This window comes from Lepidochelys kempii, chromosome 7 (genome assembly GCF_965140265.1).
Source record: "Lepidochelys kempii isolate rLepKem1 chromosome 7, rLepKem1.hap2, whole genome shotgun sequence".
NCBI lineage: Eukaryota > Metazoa > Chordata > Testudines > Cheloniidae > Lepidochelys > Lepidochelys kempii.
In genome coordinates this window covers 122,791,569-122,813,191 of record NC_133262.1, presented here as the reverse complement: position 1 = coordinate 122,813,191, position 21,623 = coordinate 122,791,569, and the positions used below count along the sequence as shown (strand labels likewise).

Here is a 21,623-nt window from a genome sequence, read left to right as displayed (position 1 = left end):
GCTACAGAATTAAGTCACCTTAAGTTTTGACAATGATCATAAGTTGCTTTAACATCGGTGGAGCACGTCCACGCAACGTTGTGTCAGCTGAGCACGTCCACAGTCATTGCTCTTGCATTGACAGAGAGTGTGTTGGATTAGGGGTAGCTATTCCACTGTACAACTCACCACCCTTTGTGACCCTCTGCTGCTGGGAGCTCTGGGAATGGATCATAGTGCATTATGGGGCTGTGCATGCCATCCTGTGATGCAAGTCTTTCCATCCCATCATTCCATGGGCTTCCTACCTCATTTCACACCATTTTTCAACAGCCCTAGTAAACTGTGTGCCCACTGCCGGTAATTGACAGTATGGATCCTCAGCTACCGATCACTGTGATGCTGAGCATACGAACACAAGGCAACTGGTCCGGCAGTTTTCCATGAGCTGCAGAACAGGGTGAACTGGTGTTCCCTGCTCTGCAGTCTGCTATGGAAACAAATAATTCAAGATTGCTGCTGCCATTCACAGAACAGCTTGCCAGGGTAGACCATCAGTACTGGGCTAAGGAAACAAGCACTAAGTGGTGGGAATCGCCTCGTGATGCATGTATGGGATGACAAGCAGTGGCTGCAGAACTTTCAGATGCGTAAAGCCACATTCTTAGAACCGTGTGCGAAGCTCACCCCAGACTGAGGTGCAAGGACACCAGAACGAGAGCTGCCCTCACTGTGGAAAAAAGGAGTGGTGATCACTGTGTGGAAGCTGGCAACTCCAGACTGCTAAAAGTCAGTCGCAAATCACTTTGGAGTTGGAAAGTCCACCCTGGGTGCTGCGGTGATGTAATGGCTAGGGCCATTAACTGCATCCAGCTATGAAGGACTGTGACTCAGTAACATCCAAGAAATAATAGATAGCTTTGCGGCAATGAGATTCCCTATCTGCGACGGGGTGATAGATGGAATGCATATCCCAATTTTGACCTCTGACCATCTTGAAACAGATTACATCAACCAAAAGGGTGACTTCTCCATGGTCTTGCAGGCACTGGTGCATCACCCAGGCTGTTTCACTGACTTCAGTGTGGCGTGGTCAGAGAAACTGCACGATGCATACATCTTTCGGAACACTGGAATGTATAGACAGCTGCATGCTGGGACTTTCTTCCCAGAAAATTCCAATGAGGGATGTGCAAATGCTCATAGTGATCCTTGGAGACTGTGCATACCCCTTAGCTCCCGTGGCTCATGAAGCCTTATACAAGAACCTAGCCAGCAGAAAGGAGCACTTCAATAACAGGCTCAGCAGGTGCCAAATGACTGCTGAATATGCCTTTGGCCGATTAAAAGATTGCTGGTGCTGTCTTTTTGGCTGGTTAGACCTCAATGAGGAAAATATTCCAATGGTCATTACAGCCAGCTGTATTCTCCATAATATTTGTGAATCAAAAGGGGAAAGTTTCTTCAGGGATGGGCCACTGATTCTGAGCAGCCAGCTGCCGATTCTGAGCAGCCAGATTCAAGAGCAATTAAAGGGGCGCAGCGGGAGGCTTTTCAAATCAGGGAGGCTTCGAAGGAGCATTTTGACAATGACTCCCAGTAATGTGTCAGTATGTGATGCATTTGGCCAAGTAATGTTGACATGCCACCATGAATTACCCCTGTAGTGCTTGCTTCTTGAGCATTAATTGCAAGGAGCAAATAGTCCTATCTATAGCCAATGTGTTTCAATGTTAGCACTGAGCAATGTATGTATTTCACAAATAAAGACATTTAATTTCAGAGTCTCAAGTCAAACAACAGGATCAAATGCAAACTTTTGGTCAAACAGGGGACACAACAAAGAAGAACAATCTCACAGTTAGGGCTCTCACAGCTGGGTATAACTCCAGCTTTCACTAGGAAACCAGTCCCCCAGCATAGCGTGCACATGGTACGACAAGGGACGAGGAACCTACAATGAATGTGGTGGGGGAATTTGGGGAGCGCATGGACCAGAATTCTGTAGCGGCTGGAGGAGGAGACAGGCACAGATTTGCTGTGATTGCAGGCTAATGAAGGACTTCAACATCTCTGTCTGGTCCTCGAGGACCTTAATTATCCGCTCCTGCCCATGTCCTTTCCTGGCTATCCAGCCTCAGTCTTTCATTGTCTCCCTCCATACTCTTTGTTTCGCTCTATGCTGTATCTGTTGACTGCAGCACCTCCCGAAACATATCCTCCTTTCTCCTCCTGAGTCACTGTCTTATCTGATGGAGGTGCTCTGCTGGTGCGAAGGAGTGTGTTTCTCAAGGGCACATCTGTAGACGAAGGCAAAGAAACAATGAATAGAGACAATATTGTGAGTGCACTCACAGCTGAGACTATCAAAAGTTACACACACCTCTTTCTCACTGTCTCTTGGCTAGCACACAGGTCGCCGTGAGTCCCAATCATGGTGAGTTTGGGGGGAGGAGGGGGGACAGAGGGGACAAAGGGTGTTTTGCGAAGGGGGTTACTATAAGTGGCTTGGGAACCTACTCTGAATATTGGTACATTTTTCCACAGGCTGGGGTAATTGAACCCAATATCTCACTCCTAAGGGTAACCCAGGATGCAAGGGGGCATCTGCTGCATGCAGGTGGCTTCAGACTAGCTCCATAGGCTGCTTGCTTGCATACTGCTCTGGTCCCTGCAAAAATAATTGCTGCGTGGAGCAGCAAAGTTTCCTACAGATGGGGGAGAAACAGAGCAACTCTCCCAAGGAACCTTCAGCAGAGGATTGCAGAATATCTTCAGGAAAGTTTCCTAGAGATCACTATGGAGGATTCCAAAGAGACATCCCTGTGTACACTAACAAACTTTTCTGCCGTGGCCCCACTGCATAGATGGACAGGCTCTGTTAATTTCTGTCCCTTACCCCATCCTCCAACCTATAGCAAAGTACATGAGAGCTCAATCTCTTTTCACCATGCAGTATGAAAGCAAAATGAGCACTTACCGGAGCTCCCCTCTCCTGCACATCAGAGCAGGACTGCAGGGACTGGCTAGACCCTTCCAGAGTGGAAAAGAGGTCCTGACTAGCCATGGCACTGGACAACTCTGCCATGTGCTGCACAGCATCCTCCAGCTCCACCTCCTCGTCCACCACTTCCTCATCAGGGCTGAGTCAGCAGTCTCCATTCGCCCCAAAGTATCCACGGGACTCTTGGTGGTGGAGGTGGGGTCGTCGCCGAGGATAGCGTTCAGCTCCTTTTAGAAGTGGCATGCCTTCGGTGCTGAACCAGAGCGACGGTTGGCCTCCCTTGCCTTCTGGTACACCTGCTTCAGCCGCTTTATTTTATCATGACATTGCTGCGTGTCCCTGTCGTGCCCCTCTCCTGCATGTCACTGGCAATCAGCCCATAGGTATTGAAATTCCCATGGCTGGTGCGAAGCTGTGATTGCACAGCCTCCTCTCCCCATATAGTCAGCAGATCTAACAGCTTCTCTGGGCTCTATGCAGGAGCGCGTCTGCTGCATAAAGCCAGCATGGTCAGCCGGGATGATGCCGTGTGAACTGCGCACACCGAGCAAATGAGGAATTTCAAAAATTCCTGGGCCTTTAAACGGGGGAGGGGTGCATACCTGTGTACCTTCAAACTGGTGACCAGAGCAGTCATGAGGGGCATTGTGAAACACCTCCTGGAGGCAAATTAGGAGACATAATCAAGTGAGCTGTCTATACTAACACTGCATTGCTTTAACTACATCGCAATAAATTCTATGCCGCTCCTCGAGGTGGTTTTATTGTGTCAGCATAGCAGGAGAATTACATCAGCAGGAGAAGCATTTCAATGTGTATACCTCTACTGTTTTGCTGACTTTTGTCGACAAAACTGTAGTTTAGACAAGGCCTTAGTCTACTACAGTGGCTGTACCTTATTCATAATAAAACTTTTCAAACTCAGGTGACTAATTTTAAAGCAATTAGTCCTCTCTCAACTGTCATAATATACATTGAAAATTTTAAGATTAAGAAAGAATAATTCGCTTTCAAATATTCACTGGTCTTCATTAAAAGGCATAATTGTTTTAAAGATATGTACTTTTTAAACAGTGTACTAGCTCTACTAATGAAAAAACAAATTCTAAGACTAATTTGGATTATATTTTTATAACCAAATATATGCACTGCTAAGATGGATCAAACCAGTGGCCCCCGCTAGTCCAGTACCCTGCCTCTGAAAATAGGGGCTACCAGTTTCTTTAGTGGAAAAACAGAAGAAACTTTATAGTGAACACTTGTGAAATAAGCCCACGGATGAAGTGTCTTCCTAATTAGATACTGGCTTATACCTTGAAGCATGTGTGTTTTTACCCCTTCTAAGCAACCGTCTCATATAACCATGTATGTTTTTATCATCAGTGTCTAATTTGCTGAATCACTGGCCTCAATTATAGCAACTTCTGGTAAGAGTTCACAGGTTAATTAGGCATAGTAGTATTTCCTTTTATCAGTTTTATACCTGTGGAATTACAATCTTATTGAATCTTTTGTTCCTATATTACGAGAAAGGATAACTAAGAGCATCTAGTTTTCCTTCTATGTCCAAATCATCATTTTGTATACCTCTATCATATACACATATATCCCTTCTCTAAAGTGAAAGGGATAATCACCTCAGTCTCTATTCTGGGAATGGTTTAATAAAATTTAAAAAAAAAACAGAAAAAATTGAAAACTACTTGCATTCCAATATTTTCCTGCAGTATTTAAAAGCCAAACACCGTAGCATCATAAAACAAGAGATTCTGGAGGTGAAACTGACTAACTTAAAAAAAGAATTTAAAAAAGCAGCACAGTCTAATTTCCTGCCCAAGCTCAGCAAAATGCAAAAGGAAAATTAAAAACTGAATAGTGAAACATTCGAAATTTAAAACTGAGTTTTGATCTTTATGAAACTATCAAAGGGGTATAGTGTCAGCTGTTGCTTTTGTGATGTGTATGAAGCCATTTAAAGTACAAGGAAATTTTGCTCTTGTGGGTTACACAGGCATACAAAGGATCTTAGTTCTATGATTAAGCCTTGATAAGGGGGATAGGGATGCCACAGATTGTAACTTTTTTTTAGGTCCCTATTAATTTTATCCTCTGATGATAGGTGAAGAGAAACACTTCTGTTTGTTTCCCCAAAAGGGAATGAAGAGAAGATGCTGGACCCTTGGTTTCCCTCCCCTTCCTCTGGAAAGCAGTATGGACCGATGGATAGGGAACTGGATTATGAGTCAGAAAAATTGGGTTCTTTTTGCAGCTGGTGTGTTATGTGACCTAAGACAAGCCACTTCACCTCTTTTCACATTCAGTTAGGGCCTCTAAACGCTAATGTAAAACAGATAAGGAATTAAGTGCCACCTCCCTGTAAGGGAAAGAAGATGGAAGGAGTTTGCCATGACTTACCGTTACTTCCAAATTTTCTCATGACAAGACAGCCGTATGCTTAAATTGGTTCTAGGGGTTTTGTCATGAGACTCAACTAGTTCTTCTGATGGGCTGCGTGATTAGATACACGAAGGATTCTAGGCTTCACGTCACCCCAGAACATAATGATTAAGCTGTAAAAACTTTTGTTTGAATCCTCCTTAGCATGGCAACCTTTCTACAAATGAGTGCAACAAGTACTACAGCTCACAGTCCATTTTAGGAGACCCGATCTTCTGGGTCTTGCCATACCCAAGCAGCTAACTTTCTTCATTCATTATACTGTATTTTTCAGGTCTGCCTTAGCAAACTGTCAAGCTTGTGAAGGATTCCATGGGCCAAGGATTCCAAGAGCCAACAGAAACAGGGGGAAGCACTCTATCCTGAATCCTTCTTCATCCATGTTAATGAAAAATGGAGGTGGGTTGTTCAGTGAGCCTGGAGGTGGCGTGACTGGGTTTATAAACCGCTCACTGGACAGGCAGGGTTAAGGAGCACCTCTGGGCTCAGGAGGCCCTGTACCTGCCTGTGTCCAGCATTCTTGGGTTGGAGGCGAGATTGAAAAGGCAGCCAAACAGCATAGTTGGGGGTGGCAGGACAGGGAGAAGGATATGCTCTAGGAGCTCCAGGGAAGGAGGTGACCCAATACCGCACCAAGTCAACCCTGGATCGGAACCCAGTGAAGTGGGAGGACCTGGGGTTCCCTACCCTACGTGAGAACTGCACCACGATTGGGCTGCCACTCGGGAACTGTGCCCACAAGGTAGAGCTGCCACCTGGAGCCCTAACCACTAGGCAGGAGACCCAGGTTCCCACCTACAGGGGGAAACAGCAAAGCCTCCTTTCATGCAGTGGCATAATTGTTTTGTAAAGCCCCCTAGGAAAACCTGAGTTCCAGATAAAGGGGTCAGCACTGGTTTTCAAGGTAAAGCAGAACTCACTTCCATCCAAAGGCTTTTTTTTTTTTTTTTTTTAAACTCTTCAGAAAAATCTAGACAGTATGACAGCCTTGCAAATAAAGGGCAACAACATTGGGGGGGGGGGGGGGGGAAGAAGAAGAAGAGGGGGAAAAAAAATATCCTCACCTAAGAAGGAGTTTTTCTATAGGATTTTGAGGGATGAAACCAGAATTCCTCAAATCAAGGTTTTGTTGATTGAAGATTTTCCCAGAGTTTGAGAAGTGAAATATTTCTTCTCCAGGATGAGAATCAGGAATGGCATCAGATACTACTGAAAACCTCTTTATAAATGCCCTGTAATACACACAATTGTTCTTGTGAACTTAGATAATTGGTACTACCTGTCTGAGACAGTTTTATCCTTGGCTGATGAACATTTCAGCCTTAAACTGAAAAGCCTCTTTAGCCTAGATTCAATACAGTTATTGCCAAGTAATTATGTAGGACCCTGAAGATAAAGTAGGCGCTTGCATTTTAAAAAAACAAAGAGGTAACAGGGATAGGTTACAGGAGCCACATAAATCAGGAGTTCTCAAACTTTTTCTTTCCAAGTCCCCCCCAACTTGCTATAAAAACTCCACAGCCCACCTGTGCCACAACAACTGTTTTTTGCATATAAAAGGCAGGGCCAGCGTTAGCGGGTAGCAAGCAGGGCAATTATCCAAGGCCCCACGCCACAAGGGGCCCCACAAAGCGAAGTTGCTGAGGCTTTGGCTTTAGCCCCAGATGTCGGGGCTCAGAGCCCAGGGCTTTGCCTTTCTGTCCTGGGCCCCAGTGAGTCTAATGTCGGCCCTGCTTGGTGGACCTCCTGAAACCTGCTCAGACCCCTCCGGGGGGCTCAGACCCCTGGTTGAGAACCACTGACATAAACATTACACTGACTATGCATGCCCATGTGGGAGAATAAAGAAACTAAACAACAGATTTAGGTGATATTAAAGAGGAAAAACCTGTGTTCTTCTGACAGATCTCTATCTTCATCAGAGTTTTCTTGCTCTTCGTCTCCAGTTGAAGAATTTAGTCCAATTTCCTGCATGTCTTCTTGTAGTTGCTTCTCTAGTTCATCTATCCTGCAGTGGAGGCAAGAGCAGAACACCCTATTATTGCTAGTCCATTTTTACAACGAACGGAAGTACGATTAGCGTTCAGATCTCTGATTTCAGCATCACATGAAGCACATTATAAGGTGATAAAACTGGCTGAATGTACTCTTCTGAGTATATCAGTTTAAAACAAAAATTTGATGAAGACTACTATAGCTGTATGATCCTACTTGTAAATAATATCAAGAAATTATTAACAACAGGTAAAAGATCAACGGGAAGAATACTCTTTTTCTATTACTTTAAACAGCTTTTGAATTTACTTCTAAGATCAAGTTCGTTACTAGCTAGATTGTCAATAGCACCCCCTCCCATCATCACAAACTGGCATCAATACACATTCCAGCCTATGGCTTTTGCCTTAAGGACATCTTGGAAGGATGCTAATTGATTGCACCCACCAAACTGTGGCTGTTCTGATCCTAGTATGCAGCAAGAACGACGTTAGTGTCTGATAGGCCTACCTCTATAACAGCAACCAACTCAGAAGAAGCGACAGTAAAAAGTCTATGTAAGTATGTACCTGCCTAGCAGCTGTTTGGTGACCTACAATAAGGGAGACGATAGGAACTGGAATGAGACTAAGGACAGGTATACACATCACAAAAGCCACAACTAACACTATGTCCTTTTACTGACAGTCTCATTAACACACATTCAGATGGTCCCTCTAGGTACAGATTGAGGCACACTGGCAGCAGTAGCCAAATCTTAACTTGCTACGGCTCATGCTGTGCCAGTTCTGGGAGGAATAAAGAACCTATGATTCCACAAGCAAGTTTAGCATTTTTCACAAGTATCATTAGTATTATTTACCTTAAAACAACAAACATGCTAACCTTTTGGATTCTTCCTTCTCCTTCAAGAGATGCTCTAGGCTGTTCACATAAGACACTTGACTCACAACAGGCATCTTCGAAAGCTGTAATGAAGTAGTATGAATTTTTTTTTTTATAATGGGGAAAACAGTCTTCTTAAGAGGATTCACGGCTAGACAAAAGGCAGCATTCATAATAATAATTTAATCCATCTGCTCAAGAAGATATATTATATGAATTTGCACTTAGAAACATACAGGAGATCCTGAAAAATAAAATCTAAGCCAAAGAGCCCCATTTGACAGATTACACAACCAATTGCAAAGAGCAGAAACATTTTCTCTCAGACAGCACTGACCAGCAGATGAAACATTGGTCTTACCATCTCAGATCTTAGTTCTGTTTTCAGCTCTATTACAAGCTTCCTATGAGGCACTGGGCAAAAAAATCACAACCTCTCTAAGCCTCATTTAACCGATACGTAAAATGGGTGTCAGATACTGCAGTGAAAAGCATCATATAAAAGTTACGCAAACACGCTTGCTAACTTCTTAAGGAAGCGATGCCAGGTTTTACCAAATAAGGGCTGAAGAGAATTAAGGCTAGGCAATAGAATAGAGGAGGAGTCTAAAACACTGGGCACAGGGTTCAGAGCTAGGTGGGGCTAGCAATCACAGAAGCTCAAAGGAACATTTTGGTGGGGAATGAAGAAGCGCTTTTACCAGATCCTGCATTTGATTAACATTTAGAAATTCGACCCCGAGATAGCTTTAGCACAATTCAGGAGCTTTTTTTTAATTTCTGATTTTTGTTCTATATTGTTGTGTGCACACCCTTTAAAAAATAAATAAATAAAACATGAGACTATCCCACAAAAGATATGGTCATGACAATTCTTGAGTAACATACTATTTATCTGTAGTGTCCGTTTAATTCCACAGACACATAACTAGGTAAGATGTTTGCAGTAAATGTATGTGACCAAACATCTGATCTAGTATGTGCCTCTAATTAATGGTCATTACATGTGTGTATAATATTTGTGTTTTTTCAGGAAACAAGGCAAACAGCACACACACATAGACCCCACTATTTCAAGAGTTAGAAACAGAATAAATTTTTATGTAGTCATGATATTTGTAAGACAACTTTGACTAACGTTTTAAAAAAATCAGCTGTTTTCAAGGTAATTAGCCTTCTGTTAGGAGCACTACATTAGGAAAGTCTTATGCTAGAAGTGCTTAAAGTTAACCCTCCTTTATATTTTATTATAAAAATTTAAATTAGAAAAAAAAGCAGCTTTTTTTCCAGGTTGTGCTACTGAACAAATAATTTGTAAAGTGCTAACCTTAAGTTATCCCCATAATACTCATGTAAATTGTAAGATGTGGTTCATCCTAATGGACAGACCGAGGAAAAAAGGAGAAGTGATGGCAGGATAAGTCCTAGCACCTCTTGCAAGTTCCCAAGTATTCTCAGCTTCCTTGAAATTCAGGCTCCCTCAATAGGATGGTCTGATACACTTCAAAGAACACTTCATGCTCACAGGTCAACCTCCTGAGCCTTCACAGCTCACTAACTACCTAGGTTCCCGCTAAGCTGCGTGGTCGCACAGCAGCCTATTAAGCACCGCGCAGGGCTGTGGTGGGGAGAGATGACTCTTCCCCAGTCCCAGACCTGCCGCAGCCCAGGGTGGGGGTGGGAAGAGGTGCCTCTCCCACCCACCCAGGTGCTGCTGCGGGTAGGGCGAGCTGTGGGGAGTTCTCTCTCCCCACTGTAGCGCAGGGCAGCCTGCACCCCAAAGCCCTCATCCCCAGCCCCATCCCAGAGTCCACACCCCCAGCCAGAGTTCTCACCCCTTGCACTCCAACCCTCTGCTCCAGCCCTGAGTCCCCTCCCACACTCCAAACCCCTCGGCCCCACTCCCGCCGCATGAATTTTGTTATGTGCGCCAATATGGCACACATCACCTCCATACTGGTGCACATAACAAAATTCATTCCGCACATGCGTGGAAAAAAATTAGAGTGAACACTGCTAACTACTTTTAAATTCATCAAGGTGGATGAACTTCTAGAGACTGGGGAACAGCTTACTCAGCAGCCAGCCCAACAAATATTGAACTCCCAGAAGAAATGAAGCAGACCAAGGAAGGATCTTGCCACATTCAGGACAGTATGGAAATGTAAAGCCTATTTCTGTTTTAACAGGAAGAGTAAGTGGAAAACAAAGTTCCTGAAACCACTAATATGCTCAAGTGGAAGAGGCCAAAGGAACTTATTTACTTTATGTAATCACTGCAAATGCTCAGATAGCATAGGTATGAGTGTGGTATAATACACGATGAAAGGATGCTCACCATGTTATAGGATCAGAACTGACTACCCAGTTTTACAGCCAATTACACAAGACTTTACAAGAGAGATTCTTCTTACATAGGAAACACTGAAGTGTCAGAAGAAAAACACCTATAAATTTGACTCAGATGAAAAAAATTTTAGCCACTTACAGGACGTTTGGGTGATGGAGTCAAGGTGTCCTGTGAAAGATCCTCAAGACAAGCTCCCTCTGGAGTTCCAGCACATGATTTTGAAGTTGAGGACAGGATATCTTGCAGTGGCAAGAGCATTTCTTCTTCATCGCTGTCCAGATTACAGTCAAAACTCTCATCTTCACTATCAGAACTGATGCTTAATTTTCTATTCAACACAGAAGTTGTTATGGTGGAGCTTTCAATGTTCAACTCATTTGAAATCTGTGAAGAACTAGTGCTATTAGCTGAGCAACCATCTTCAAAATACAGTGAACGTGCAACAACTTTGCCAATCTTTACTGAAAATACAGGCTTCTCAAAAATTTCCACTGAAGGCAAGTTAGAATCATCTTCTGAAGTCTTTACACTGTTCTCTTTTGATTTAGTAAAGTTCTTGTGAGAATCTGAGGGAAGCTGTACATTATCATCTTTACAAAGGATAGGTTCAGTCTGTCTCACTCTGTCTTGCTCTTTCTTAGTTTCCAATACCTGAGATGAACTAGCACTTTCAATGTGGGAAGAAGAATGTAGGCATTTCATTTCTTCTGTGCACACTGTGTTTGACTGAGTTTTAGTTAATTCATGGATATAAGTCTTTACAGTAGCTTTTTCCTGAGAAAAAGATGTTGACTTTTCTAAGAGGAAATGTGAGCGGGTTGCTTGCAACTGATTTTCTTTGGTATCTGCAACATGGATTTGGTCATTTTTATTAGCACAGTGTCCAGAATTTAAAGGTGATAAACCCACATATGAGGAATTACCTTTTTCCTTTTTGTGGCTTATGTCAAAATATTCCTCTGAAAGAGACAAGTCTTCTCTATGTGACATAGCAGCATCCTTTAGTTGCAGAACACCATTACCTGGAGACTCTAGTACAATGTGTTTAATGAATTCAGACTTTCTACTTTGGCATTTTTCAGACGACCTGCTGAAATGAGGTTCATTCAAACTTTGTACCACAGGTTTTCCTGAACTTTTCAAATCCATATTCATAGATATTCTTTTTTTTTTCCCAGGAAAGTCTTTTTGTTTGGACAGTCCCGAAGAAATTTTTGAGTTAAGGCGGAATGACTGGTTTTTCCATATATTAACAGCCTTTTCAGATGACCATCTTGATAGAAGTGGGGAAGAAACTTCAGGTTTTGAAACCTGCTTTGATTGAGATGAATCATCTGTGGAAAAAGTTTGAAAAAAGTTTCATATTTTGTAAAAATTTCAGTGTCTCTCTTGAAACTGTGTCACAACATTCCTCTTTTATAAAGTAGTAAGACAACTGTTAGTTCCTCATTAATGACATAACTGACAAAATGTTTGAGCACAAACAGCAACTCTCTCACTTAGCCCACAGTATTCAGGCTAAGATCAGTTATCTTTAGTTGAGATTATACATGTGCATTACTACTTGTAACTAATTTGGCAATGAAATAAGAACAGTTTCTTTTAAGAAAGGAGCTCAATATCATATTGGGGCACATGCTCCATATGCTAGAATTAAAATATGTTGGACTGATAGTAGCCCAGACTAAGGGAAGAGGGATCATGTCTGAGAACAGAGGAAAGTTTCCATTAAGTCTGAAGTAATTTATTTCAAATACATTTATTTATACCTGGGCTTCTGAAAACTGATTTTGAAAACAGAATTAAAAGTATCACAGTAACTAACATACTTATCAGATCCCATTCCCTTTTGGATTCTTTTAAAATATAGGTACTGATCTTCTGGGTGGTGGTCCAATTCCAAATTTCTAATTAGGCATTGTCACCTCTGGCAGCCTGGTCGGAGGGGTGGGGGGTAAAAAATGCTACCGTATATAAAGCTATTGGTTGGTAAATCCATCCAACTTAAAGAGAGACCCAAGGATGCCTTCTTCTAAAGCTAAATTTGATACCTGAGACACAGAGCTGGGCAAAAGCACTGTTATTCTGAAAACTGGTGCACTAACATGCACTGTTTATTTTGCTATATTTTGATATTTAAGTAAACAGAATCAATATCTCACATTGTCAACTATGCATTAATTTTGTGATGTTCGCTTTTTAGGTAAGTATGAATCTGTCCTTTTAAAAAAAAAAAAAAAACAGATTAAGCAAAGTGACCTATGCACAAAGTGAATGAAATTCTGCTCTTATTTATTCTAATTAAGGCTATGCTTTAGTCATGGGTATTTTTAGTAAAAAAGTCATGGACAGGTCATGGGCAGTAAACAAAAAGTCCATGACTTTTACCATATACCCCTAACTAAAACTTGGGTGGGGGGTCGTGGGTGCTCAATGGGGAGGGTGCTGTCTGGAATCCTGCTGGTGCTGGGGTTTTTTGTGGGGCGGGCAGGGGCTCCCTACCTAGTTCCGTGTGTCCCCTGCAGCTCCTAGGCGGCGGAGGGGTCAGAGGGCTCCGCGCGCTGCTCCCGGTCCCGCCAGAAGCGCCGGCTGCGTAGCTCCCATTGGCCAGGAACCACAGCCAATGGGAGCTGCGGGGGCAGGGCCTGAGGGCACAGGCAGCACACAGAGCCCCATGGCCCCTCCTCTACCTAGGAGGTGCAGGGCCATGCCAGTGAGAGCCAGGGAGCCCTCCACCCCAGGATAAGTGTCCCCCACACCACCCAAACCCCTGCCCCTAGCCCTGAGCCCCCTCCCACACACCCAAACTGTAGCACAGGCTGCAGAAGTCACGTAGGTCACGGAATCCATGACTTCCGTGACAGACTCGCAGCTTTAATTCTAATGTAAACTCAAAATAATTCCATTGAAATCAATGGAATTACTTTAGGATTTACTCATTTGGTTTAATCTTTTTTTTTAATTCAGTTTATGCAACATCTATATACTGAATAGTACAAAATTATGGTTTAAAAGGAAAGCAATATATTAAAAGTACAGCTGTCAAGTGATTTAAAAAATTAAACGCACTGTTAAACTAATAGAATACTGTCTATTTAAATATTTTTGGATGTTTTCTACATTTTCAAACATATTGATTTCAATTACAGCACAGAATACAAAGTGTACAGTGCTCACTTTATATTTATTTTGACAAATATTTGCACTGTAAAAAACAAAAGAAATAGTATATTTCATTTCACCTAATACATCTCTTTATAATGCAAGTTGAACTTACAAATGCACAAAAAAAATAACTGCATTGAAAAACAATGTAAAAACTTGAGGACCTACAAGTCCACTCAGTCCTACTTCTTGTTCAGCCAATTCCTAAGACAAACAAGTTTGTTTACATTTACAGGAGATACTGCTGACAGCTTCTTATTTACGTCACCTGAAAGTGAGAAAAGGTGTTCACATGGTACTTTTGTAGACGGCATTGCAAGGTATTTACATGCCAGATATGCTAAACATTCATATGCCCCTTCGTGCTTTGGCCACCATTCCAGAGGACATGCTTCCATGTTGATGATGCTCGTTAAAAAAACGTGTTAATTACATTTGTGACTGAACTCCTTGGGGGAGAATTGTATGTCTCCGGTTCTGTTTTACCTGCGTTCTGCCATATATTTCATGTTATAGCAGTCTCGGGTGATGACCCAGCACGTGTTCATTTTAAGAACACTTTCACAGCAGATCTGACAAAACGCAAAGAAGGTACCAATGTGACATTTCTAAGGATAGATACAGCCGCCGACCCAAGGTATAAGAATCTGAAGTGCCCTCCAAAATCTGAGAGGAGCGAGGTGTAGAGAATCCTTTCAGATGTCTTAAAAGAGCAACACTCCAATGCAGAAACTACAGAACCCAAACCACCAAAAAAGAAAATCAACCTTCTGCTGGTGGTATCTGACTCAGATAATAAAAATGAACAGGCATCCGTCCACTTTGCTTTGGATTGTTATTGAGCAGAACCCATCATCAGCATGTACGCATGTCTTCCGGAATAGTGGTTGAAGCATGAAGGGATAGATGAATCTTTAGCACATCTGGCACATAAATATCTTGTGATGCTGGCGACAACAGTGCCATGCAAACACCTGTTCTCACTTTCAGGTGACACTGTAAACAAGAAATGGGCACCATTATCTCCTGAAAATTGTAACCAAACTTGTTTGTCTGAGCAATTGGCTGAAGTAGGACTGAGTGGACTTGTAGTGCTAAAGTTTCACATTGTTTTGATTTTGAGTGCAGCTATGTAACAAAAAAACCCCAAACTACATTTGTAAGTTACACTTTAAAGATAAAGAGATTGCAATACAGTACTTGTATGAGGTGAATTGAAAAAGTTTCATCATTTTTACAGTGCAAATATTTGTAATAAAAATATACAGTGAGCACTGTATACTTTGTATTCTGTGTTGTAATAGAAATCAATATATTTGAAAATGTAAAAAAAATCCAAAACTATTTAATAAATTTCAATTGGTATTCTTCTATTGTTTAATAGTGCAATTAATTTTTTTAATCAGTTAATTTTTTTGAGTTAACTGCGATCAATCGACAGCCCTAATTAAAAAGTAAAACCATTATTTTTTTTTTAAACAGTTGAAAAAGACAAAAGTTGTAAAAACTACAACAATAAAGGTGGAATTTCCAAATTAATCTTGAATCCATATTGTGGTTTCTATGTTTAAAGGTCTTAGGAATTCATGCTTAATCCTTTTATAGCAAACTGATAACACAGCTCATTTCTGCAACATCATATCCTGATTTAATTATATATACACTAGAGAAAGACCAGGTAAGTGAGGTAATATCTTTTATTGGACCAAGTTCTGTTGGTGAGAGAGACCAGCTTTCAAGTTTACAAAAGCCCTCATCTCTCTAATATCCTGTGACCAACATGGCTACAGCACCACTTAATTACATACTGTATTTTAATACTTTCAGCAGCTCCAAGTCATTTTTAAACTTTGCCACACCAGACCAAACCACTGCAAAGCAGAAATAGTTAGGTCTGTTTAACTGACATTACTTAAAAAAACCCACAGAATATTTGTGGTACAGTTTCATGTTTAGTTTCTTAGTTACTGATGAGCCTCTATGAAATTATGAGAGTCTCAGTTCATCTTCATACACATACAAGGAGTATTCAAACTTCAAAAGGAATCTAGCCATTAATAAAGGACAATCATTAAAATGAGATAACCTATTTGCTCCAACTAATTCTACATCATTAGCATTGTTGTTTCTACCTGAGGCAGTCTCCCATGAAGCAGAGCTTGATCTTTTTCTTAAAAGACATCCATTGCCCTGTTAATAAGATGAAAAAAAAAAAAGTTACTTGGTTGAGCGTAACAGTGTTTTTAAACAGGGCTCACCGGTTGGTGAAATAAATACCATATTCAATTTTAGAAAAAAATACCAATGCCATTTCCATTTATTTAAAACTACTTTTTGTTTCTCTTGGCTGTAAGGTTCACATCTAAAAGAGTGTTATGCTTTAACTCAGGGGTTCTCAAACTTCATTGCACCGCGACTCCCCTCTGACAACAAAAATTACGACATTACCCTAGGAGTGGGGACCAAAGCCCAGGCCCACACAAGCCCTGTCACCCCAGGCCGGGAGAAGGGCGCAAAACCCAAGCTCAAGGCTTCAGCCCCAGGCAGGAAGCCTGTAACCTGAGCCCCGCCACCCATGGCTAAGGCCGAAGCCAGAGCCCCACCGCACAGGGATGAAGCCCTCGACACCAGCAAGTCTAACACCACCACTGGTGACCCTATTAAAATAGGGTCATGACCACTTTGGACTCCCCAGCCACAGTTTGAGAACCGCTGCCTTAATTCTAAGGTTGTAAATACCTAAAAAGTGGCACACAGGGAGAGAGGATCACTGCTTCACCTAAAATTACCTTGTCAAAAACAAGCTTTTTTTTTTTTTTTTAAAAATAAAATGCCATCAGTTATATCAATATACTTCACTTCATACTATTTTTGCACACTTGTACTGGTTTCCAGCATCAGTACACCTGCCTTTGCATTTAAGTTTACCACTGGGAGAGGGACTACAATTTCCATCAAAGCACTGTGTTTGCACTGAAAATTGAGATTGAAAGCAGACCACTGCTGCCAGGAAGAGAGCTAATGTCCCTTCCTATTGCTCAATGCTTATGGCTAAGGTTATGAATTATCAGATGGGTCCTCAAGATTTGGTGTATTAGAGTAAACTTTACCTAGCTTCGGTAGTCTTCTGTTTTAACCAGGCAACTTTTCAGCTAGTTGTTTCTGATTAACCTAAAAATAGCTAGTAATCACTTTATCAATGCTTTGCTTAAAAAGACAATACTATGTAATATATTCTGTATGTAAATCACATTCATCTAAAATATTGGTCAGAGGTTTGGCCCTTATTGACACTTGCAGACATACCTGATTTGATATACCTGGTCCTAAGAATACCTTTACTGGACTGAAGGGCTGCAGTTTAGGTTGTTCCATTCTTTGTCTCTTCTTCTCTCCTTCTCTGCAGTAAGTTTCCAGTGGTAACCAAAACTGAGATTCAACGGGGCTGTACTGGAGCTTTGTGGAATGCCCTGCTTTTTGGCACAAAGGTTTATTGTTCACGTTACCATTACTTCTGGCATAGTTTTTTAAGATGTCAACTTCTGATGTTGAAACCCATTTGCTGGCAACATCTGAACTGGCCTCCTCTAGATCCACGCAGTCAATCCGCTGTTCCCTACCATTTTCATAAAACGGTGTTCTTGTTTTAATTGGACACTTTTCATTCCTCCCAGGTTCTCTCTTACTAGTCGTATCCTTTTTTGTCAAGGAATAGCTGGGAGAGCCTGCAGACATAAGGAGTTTTCGAACCACAACCTTCGGATACTTTGTGTTTAGCACCATGCATGGTCTAGTCTCTAAAATTTTTGGACTGTCCTTTCTCTCTCTGTTAGCTCCTCTCAATAAGTCATCCATTACAGGACTCTTGTTTGGCGATTGGACTGGAATCCTTTCCCTTCTAGCTTTCTTCTGAGATGATATTTTCTTTTCAAATCGTTCTGTACATATGACTGACAGTTCAACATCCCCATTTTTTACATTTCTTTTGTCCGGAGAACACAATACAATTCTGTCTTTATTGCCAAATTTAAAGAGATACAAAATATAAAATTAATTATGCATAATTTAGTCACCACACTATTACAGAGAGAAATAAAAAAGCTTTTAGACACAAAATATGAAGTAACAATGCAGAACCTACAGTCAAATAAAGAAAAGGTATGTCTGTCCTGCAAAAAAAGGGTGTATCCTTAATTCAGTTTTAAAAGGGTGTGTCCTTAACATGGCAGTGAAGAGCAACACAGTTTTTAACTCTGTTTAGCAGCTTGAGTTAAAACCTCTATGGGAACCCAAGTTAAAAACTAATTTGGATTAGCAGCTTGAGTTCAATGCCATGCTCCCAGAGACTAACTCAACCTGCTAACCAAAGTTAAAAACTGAGTTGCTGTCTCTCTACTGCTAGTTTAGTTAACTAACCCAAATTCAGAACACACCTTTTTTGCACAGCATAGACCGGAGCGGGCAAACTTTTTGGCCTGAGGGCCACATCAGGTTTCCAAAATTGTATGGAGGACCGGTTAGGGGAGGCTGTGCCTCCTCAAACAGCCAGGCATGGCCTGGCCCCCGACCCCTATCCAACCCCCCCTGCTTTTCTCCCCCTGATGGCCCCCCCTGGACTCCTGCCCCATCCACCACCACCCCCCCGACCACCCACGCCCCGCCCTCCTTCTCTCCTCCTACTCCCTCCCCGCCCCCCCAGCCCTGCCACCCAGAGCATTGTGCCAGTATGAGCTGAGGCTGGGGGAGGACGGGGCGGGGGTGGTCAGGGGACAGGGAGTGGTGGATGGGGCAGGAGTCCCAGGGGGGCCATCAGGAGGAGAAAAGCAGGGAGGGTTGGATAGGGGTCGGGGGCCAGGCCATGCCTGGCTGTTTGAGGAGGCACAGCCTCCCCTAACCAGCCAGGAGCTCAGGGGACCAGGCAGGAGGGTCTCATGGGCCAGATGTGGCCCGCAGGCTGTAGTTTGCCCACCTCTGGCATAGACATATCCACAGACTCCATCTTTCTCTCTCACCAGCCAAACAGACTATTAAGTAATTCAGTGTTCACTTGCACTACGTAAATTATTTTGAACAGTATTTTAATGCCCAAAACATAAAAATGAAACTGTGTCATAGCTTGGGTTACTATCCACCATCTAGCTTAACTAGCCTCAATGGAAAGGAAATTTGTAACCTTGCCATTATTACCCTACTAGAATTCATGCAGGGTTACATCGGACCTATTTGATCAACAACATTACACACACATCTGGTTATACAGCTAAGGCAGGGGTGGGTAAACTTTTTGGCCCGAGGGCCACATCTGGGTGGGGAAATTGCATGCAAGGCCATGAATGTAGGGCTGGGGCAGGGAATGCGGGGTGTGGGAGGGGGTACGGTGTGCAGGAAGAGGTTCAGGGCAAGGGGTTGGGGCACAGAAGGGGTGTGGGGTGCACGAGGGGGCTCAGGGCAGGGGGTTGGGACGCAGGAGGGGACTTGGGACAAGGGGTTGGGGTGCAAGCTCTGGCCCGGCGCCACTTACCTGCAGCGGCTCCGGGGTGGCAGCAGCACCCAGCGGGGCTAAAACAGGTTCCCTGCCTGCCCAGGCCCCACCGCTCCCGGAAGTGGCCAGCACCATGTCTCTGCAGCCCGAGGGCTCCACACGCTGCCCTCGCCTACGGGTACCTCCCCCAAAGCTCCTACTGGCTGCGGTTCCCCATCCCTGGCCAATGGGAGCTGCAGGGGACGGTGCCAGAAGGCAAGGGCAGCGCACAGAGCCCTCTGCCATCCTGGCCCCCCCGGGATGTGGTGCCGGCTGCTTCCGGGAGCAGTGCGGAGCCCGTGGTGCCACGAGGGTGGTGATCTGGCCCGCATCCAATGCCCTAACTGCCTGGATCCGGCCCACAGGCCATAGTTTGCCCACACCTGAGCTAAGATCTTCTATAGATTACAAGTTTCGCAACTGGAAATAAGTTTAGTTAGATTTCTGCACTTGTATAATTTAAGAAAACTCATGTACGAAAGATCTTTCATAACAATATTAACTTACCTTGTTTTGGAGCTGGTTTGAAGAAATCTGTAATAGACTGATTTCTGAAAAGGAAACAGAAGTATTATAGCCTAAATATACAGTTTTTATAATATCAATGCTGTCATAAGAAATACAGATAAAACTGAAATCCTGCAATATTTTACCCATTCATTACAGAAAATTTTGTAAATGTCAAAACTAAGTTCCAATAGCATTCTGTCCAGTATAAAGCCTTGAAAAAAACAAGCAGATGACATCATTCCTTTTCCCACTCTGAATGGAATGAGAAACTATAAATAAAGTAGGTTTCAGAGTAGCAGCCGTGTTAGTCTGTATTCGCAAAAAGAAAAGGAGGACTTGTGGCACCTTAGAGACTAACCAATTTATCTGAGCATAAGCTTTCGTGAGCTACAGCTCACTTCATCAGATGCATCCGATGAAGTGAGCTGTAGCTCACGAAAGCTTATGCTCAGATAAATTGGTTAGTCTCCAAGGTGCCACAAGCCCTCCTTTTCTTTTTATAAATAAAGTACTAAGCTAAGTTCTCTGCAAGCTGTGTGGCCACACAGCAGCCTATTTAGCTGCGCGGAGGCACTCAGAGAACCTGCTCGGGGACCTGCCCCAACCTACTGCAGCTGGGGCAGCCCCCCACCCCAACTATGCCACAGCCCTGGACCTGCCTTGGCCAGGGTGGCTCCCAGCCCCAACTATGCCGGGGCCGGGGCCCAGCCAGGGCCGGGGAAGCGCAGCATGGCCCGGCCCCAGCCTGGACTTGTCACGGGGTGATCCTCCCCGAACCAAGCCCTGGCCAGACCTGCAGGGGCTGGGGGAGGGCACCCTATCCTGAAGTTCCAGCTGTGGAGCTGCTGTGGCAGGGAGAGGTGCCTTTCCCCCGCAGCCCAGGTGCTGCTGGGGGGAGAGGTGGGGAGGGAGTCCCCTCTCCCTGTCATAGCCCCCTTCTGCACCCCAAATCCCTCATACCTAGCCCCACCTCAGAGTCCGCACCACCAGCCAGAGCCCTCACATCCCTGCACCCCAACCCACTGCCCCAGCCCTGAGCCCCTCATCCCTGGCCCCATCCCAGAGCCCGCACCCCAAGCCGGAGCCCTCACACCCCCTCCCACACTCCAAACCCCTCAGCCCCACCTCTACCACATGGATTTTGTTATGTGCACTGATACGAACAAAATTCATTCCAAACATAGGTGGGAAAAATTAGACGGAACACTGGTACTAAGTGGTCATTTTTTAAGGGTGAGATTTTCAAAGTTGATGAGGGGATTTAGCCACACTGCTTCCATTAATTTCATTTGAACCTGTGTGGCTAAAACCCCTGCATTCAACTCTGAAAATATCAACCAACCAGTCTTGTTGATCAAGCTCTGGAGATAGGTATAGCTGATTTACAACAATTGCAGCCTCCTCCTCTCTGAACACACTGCCTTCTCTCTTTGTTATCCAATAATCACATCATGCCCCTATCTGAATCCCTCCACCGACTCCACTCTTCCAAGGCATCAACTTCAAGCTTCTCCTCCTACCATTCAAGACCTTTACAATTCTCCTCCTTCCCACTTCAGTATAAGTGCACTCAATTTACTCCTTTTGAGTCTAGCATGAGCTAGACCAGACACACTGCGAAGTAACACTAGAGATGCTGCAATGCCCTATCTCTAATGATCAACACCCCCCAGGAAAACACCTTTCAAGGTCCATGGCTCCATAGCACAATATGTGGTGTTCCTCATTCAGTGCACTAAATGCCCCAATAGCAACTA

At 43.4% G+C, this 21,623-nt stretch overlaps 1 protein-coding gene across 3 annotated transcripts in view; it reads right to left on the bottom strand.

The window, feature by feature from the left end:
• SLF2 (SMC5-SMC6 complex localization factor 2) overlaps window positions 1–21,623 on the bottom strand; it is a 61,510-nt gene that overhangs the window by 29,298 nt on the left and 10,589 nt on the right. For all 3 annotated transcript variants that reach the window (XM_073354516.1, XM_073354517.1, XM_073354518.1), the window contains exons 2-8: window positions 19,864–19,907; window positions 17,142–17,848; window positions 15,968–16,025; window positions 10,809–12,004; window positions 8,321–8,403; window positions 7,329–7,448; window positions 6,505–6,672 (exon numbers count right to left, since the gene is read on the bottom strand). In XM_073354516.1, coding sequence (XP_073210617.1) covers window positions 6,505–6,672; window positions 7,329–7,448; window positions 8,321–8,403; window positions 10,809–12,004; window positions 15,968–16,025; window positions 17,142–17,848; window positions 19,864–19,907 — 2,376 coding nt within the window. The remainder of the gene's footprint in view (window positions 1–6,504; window positions 6,673–7,328; window positions 7,449–8,320; window positions 8,404–10,808; window positions 12,005–15,967; window positions 16,026–17,141; window positions 17,849–19,863; window positions 19,908–21,623) is intronic.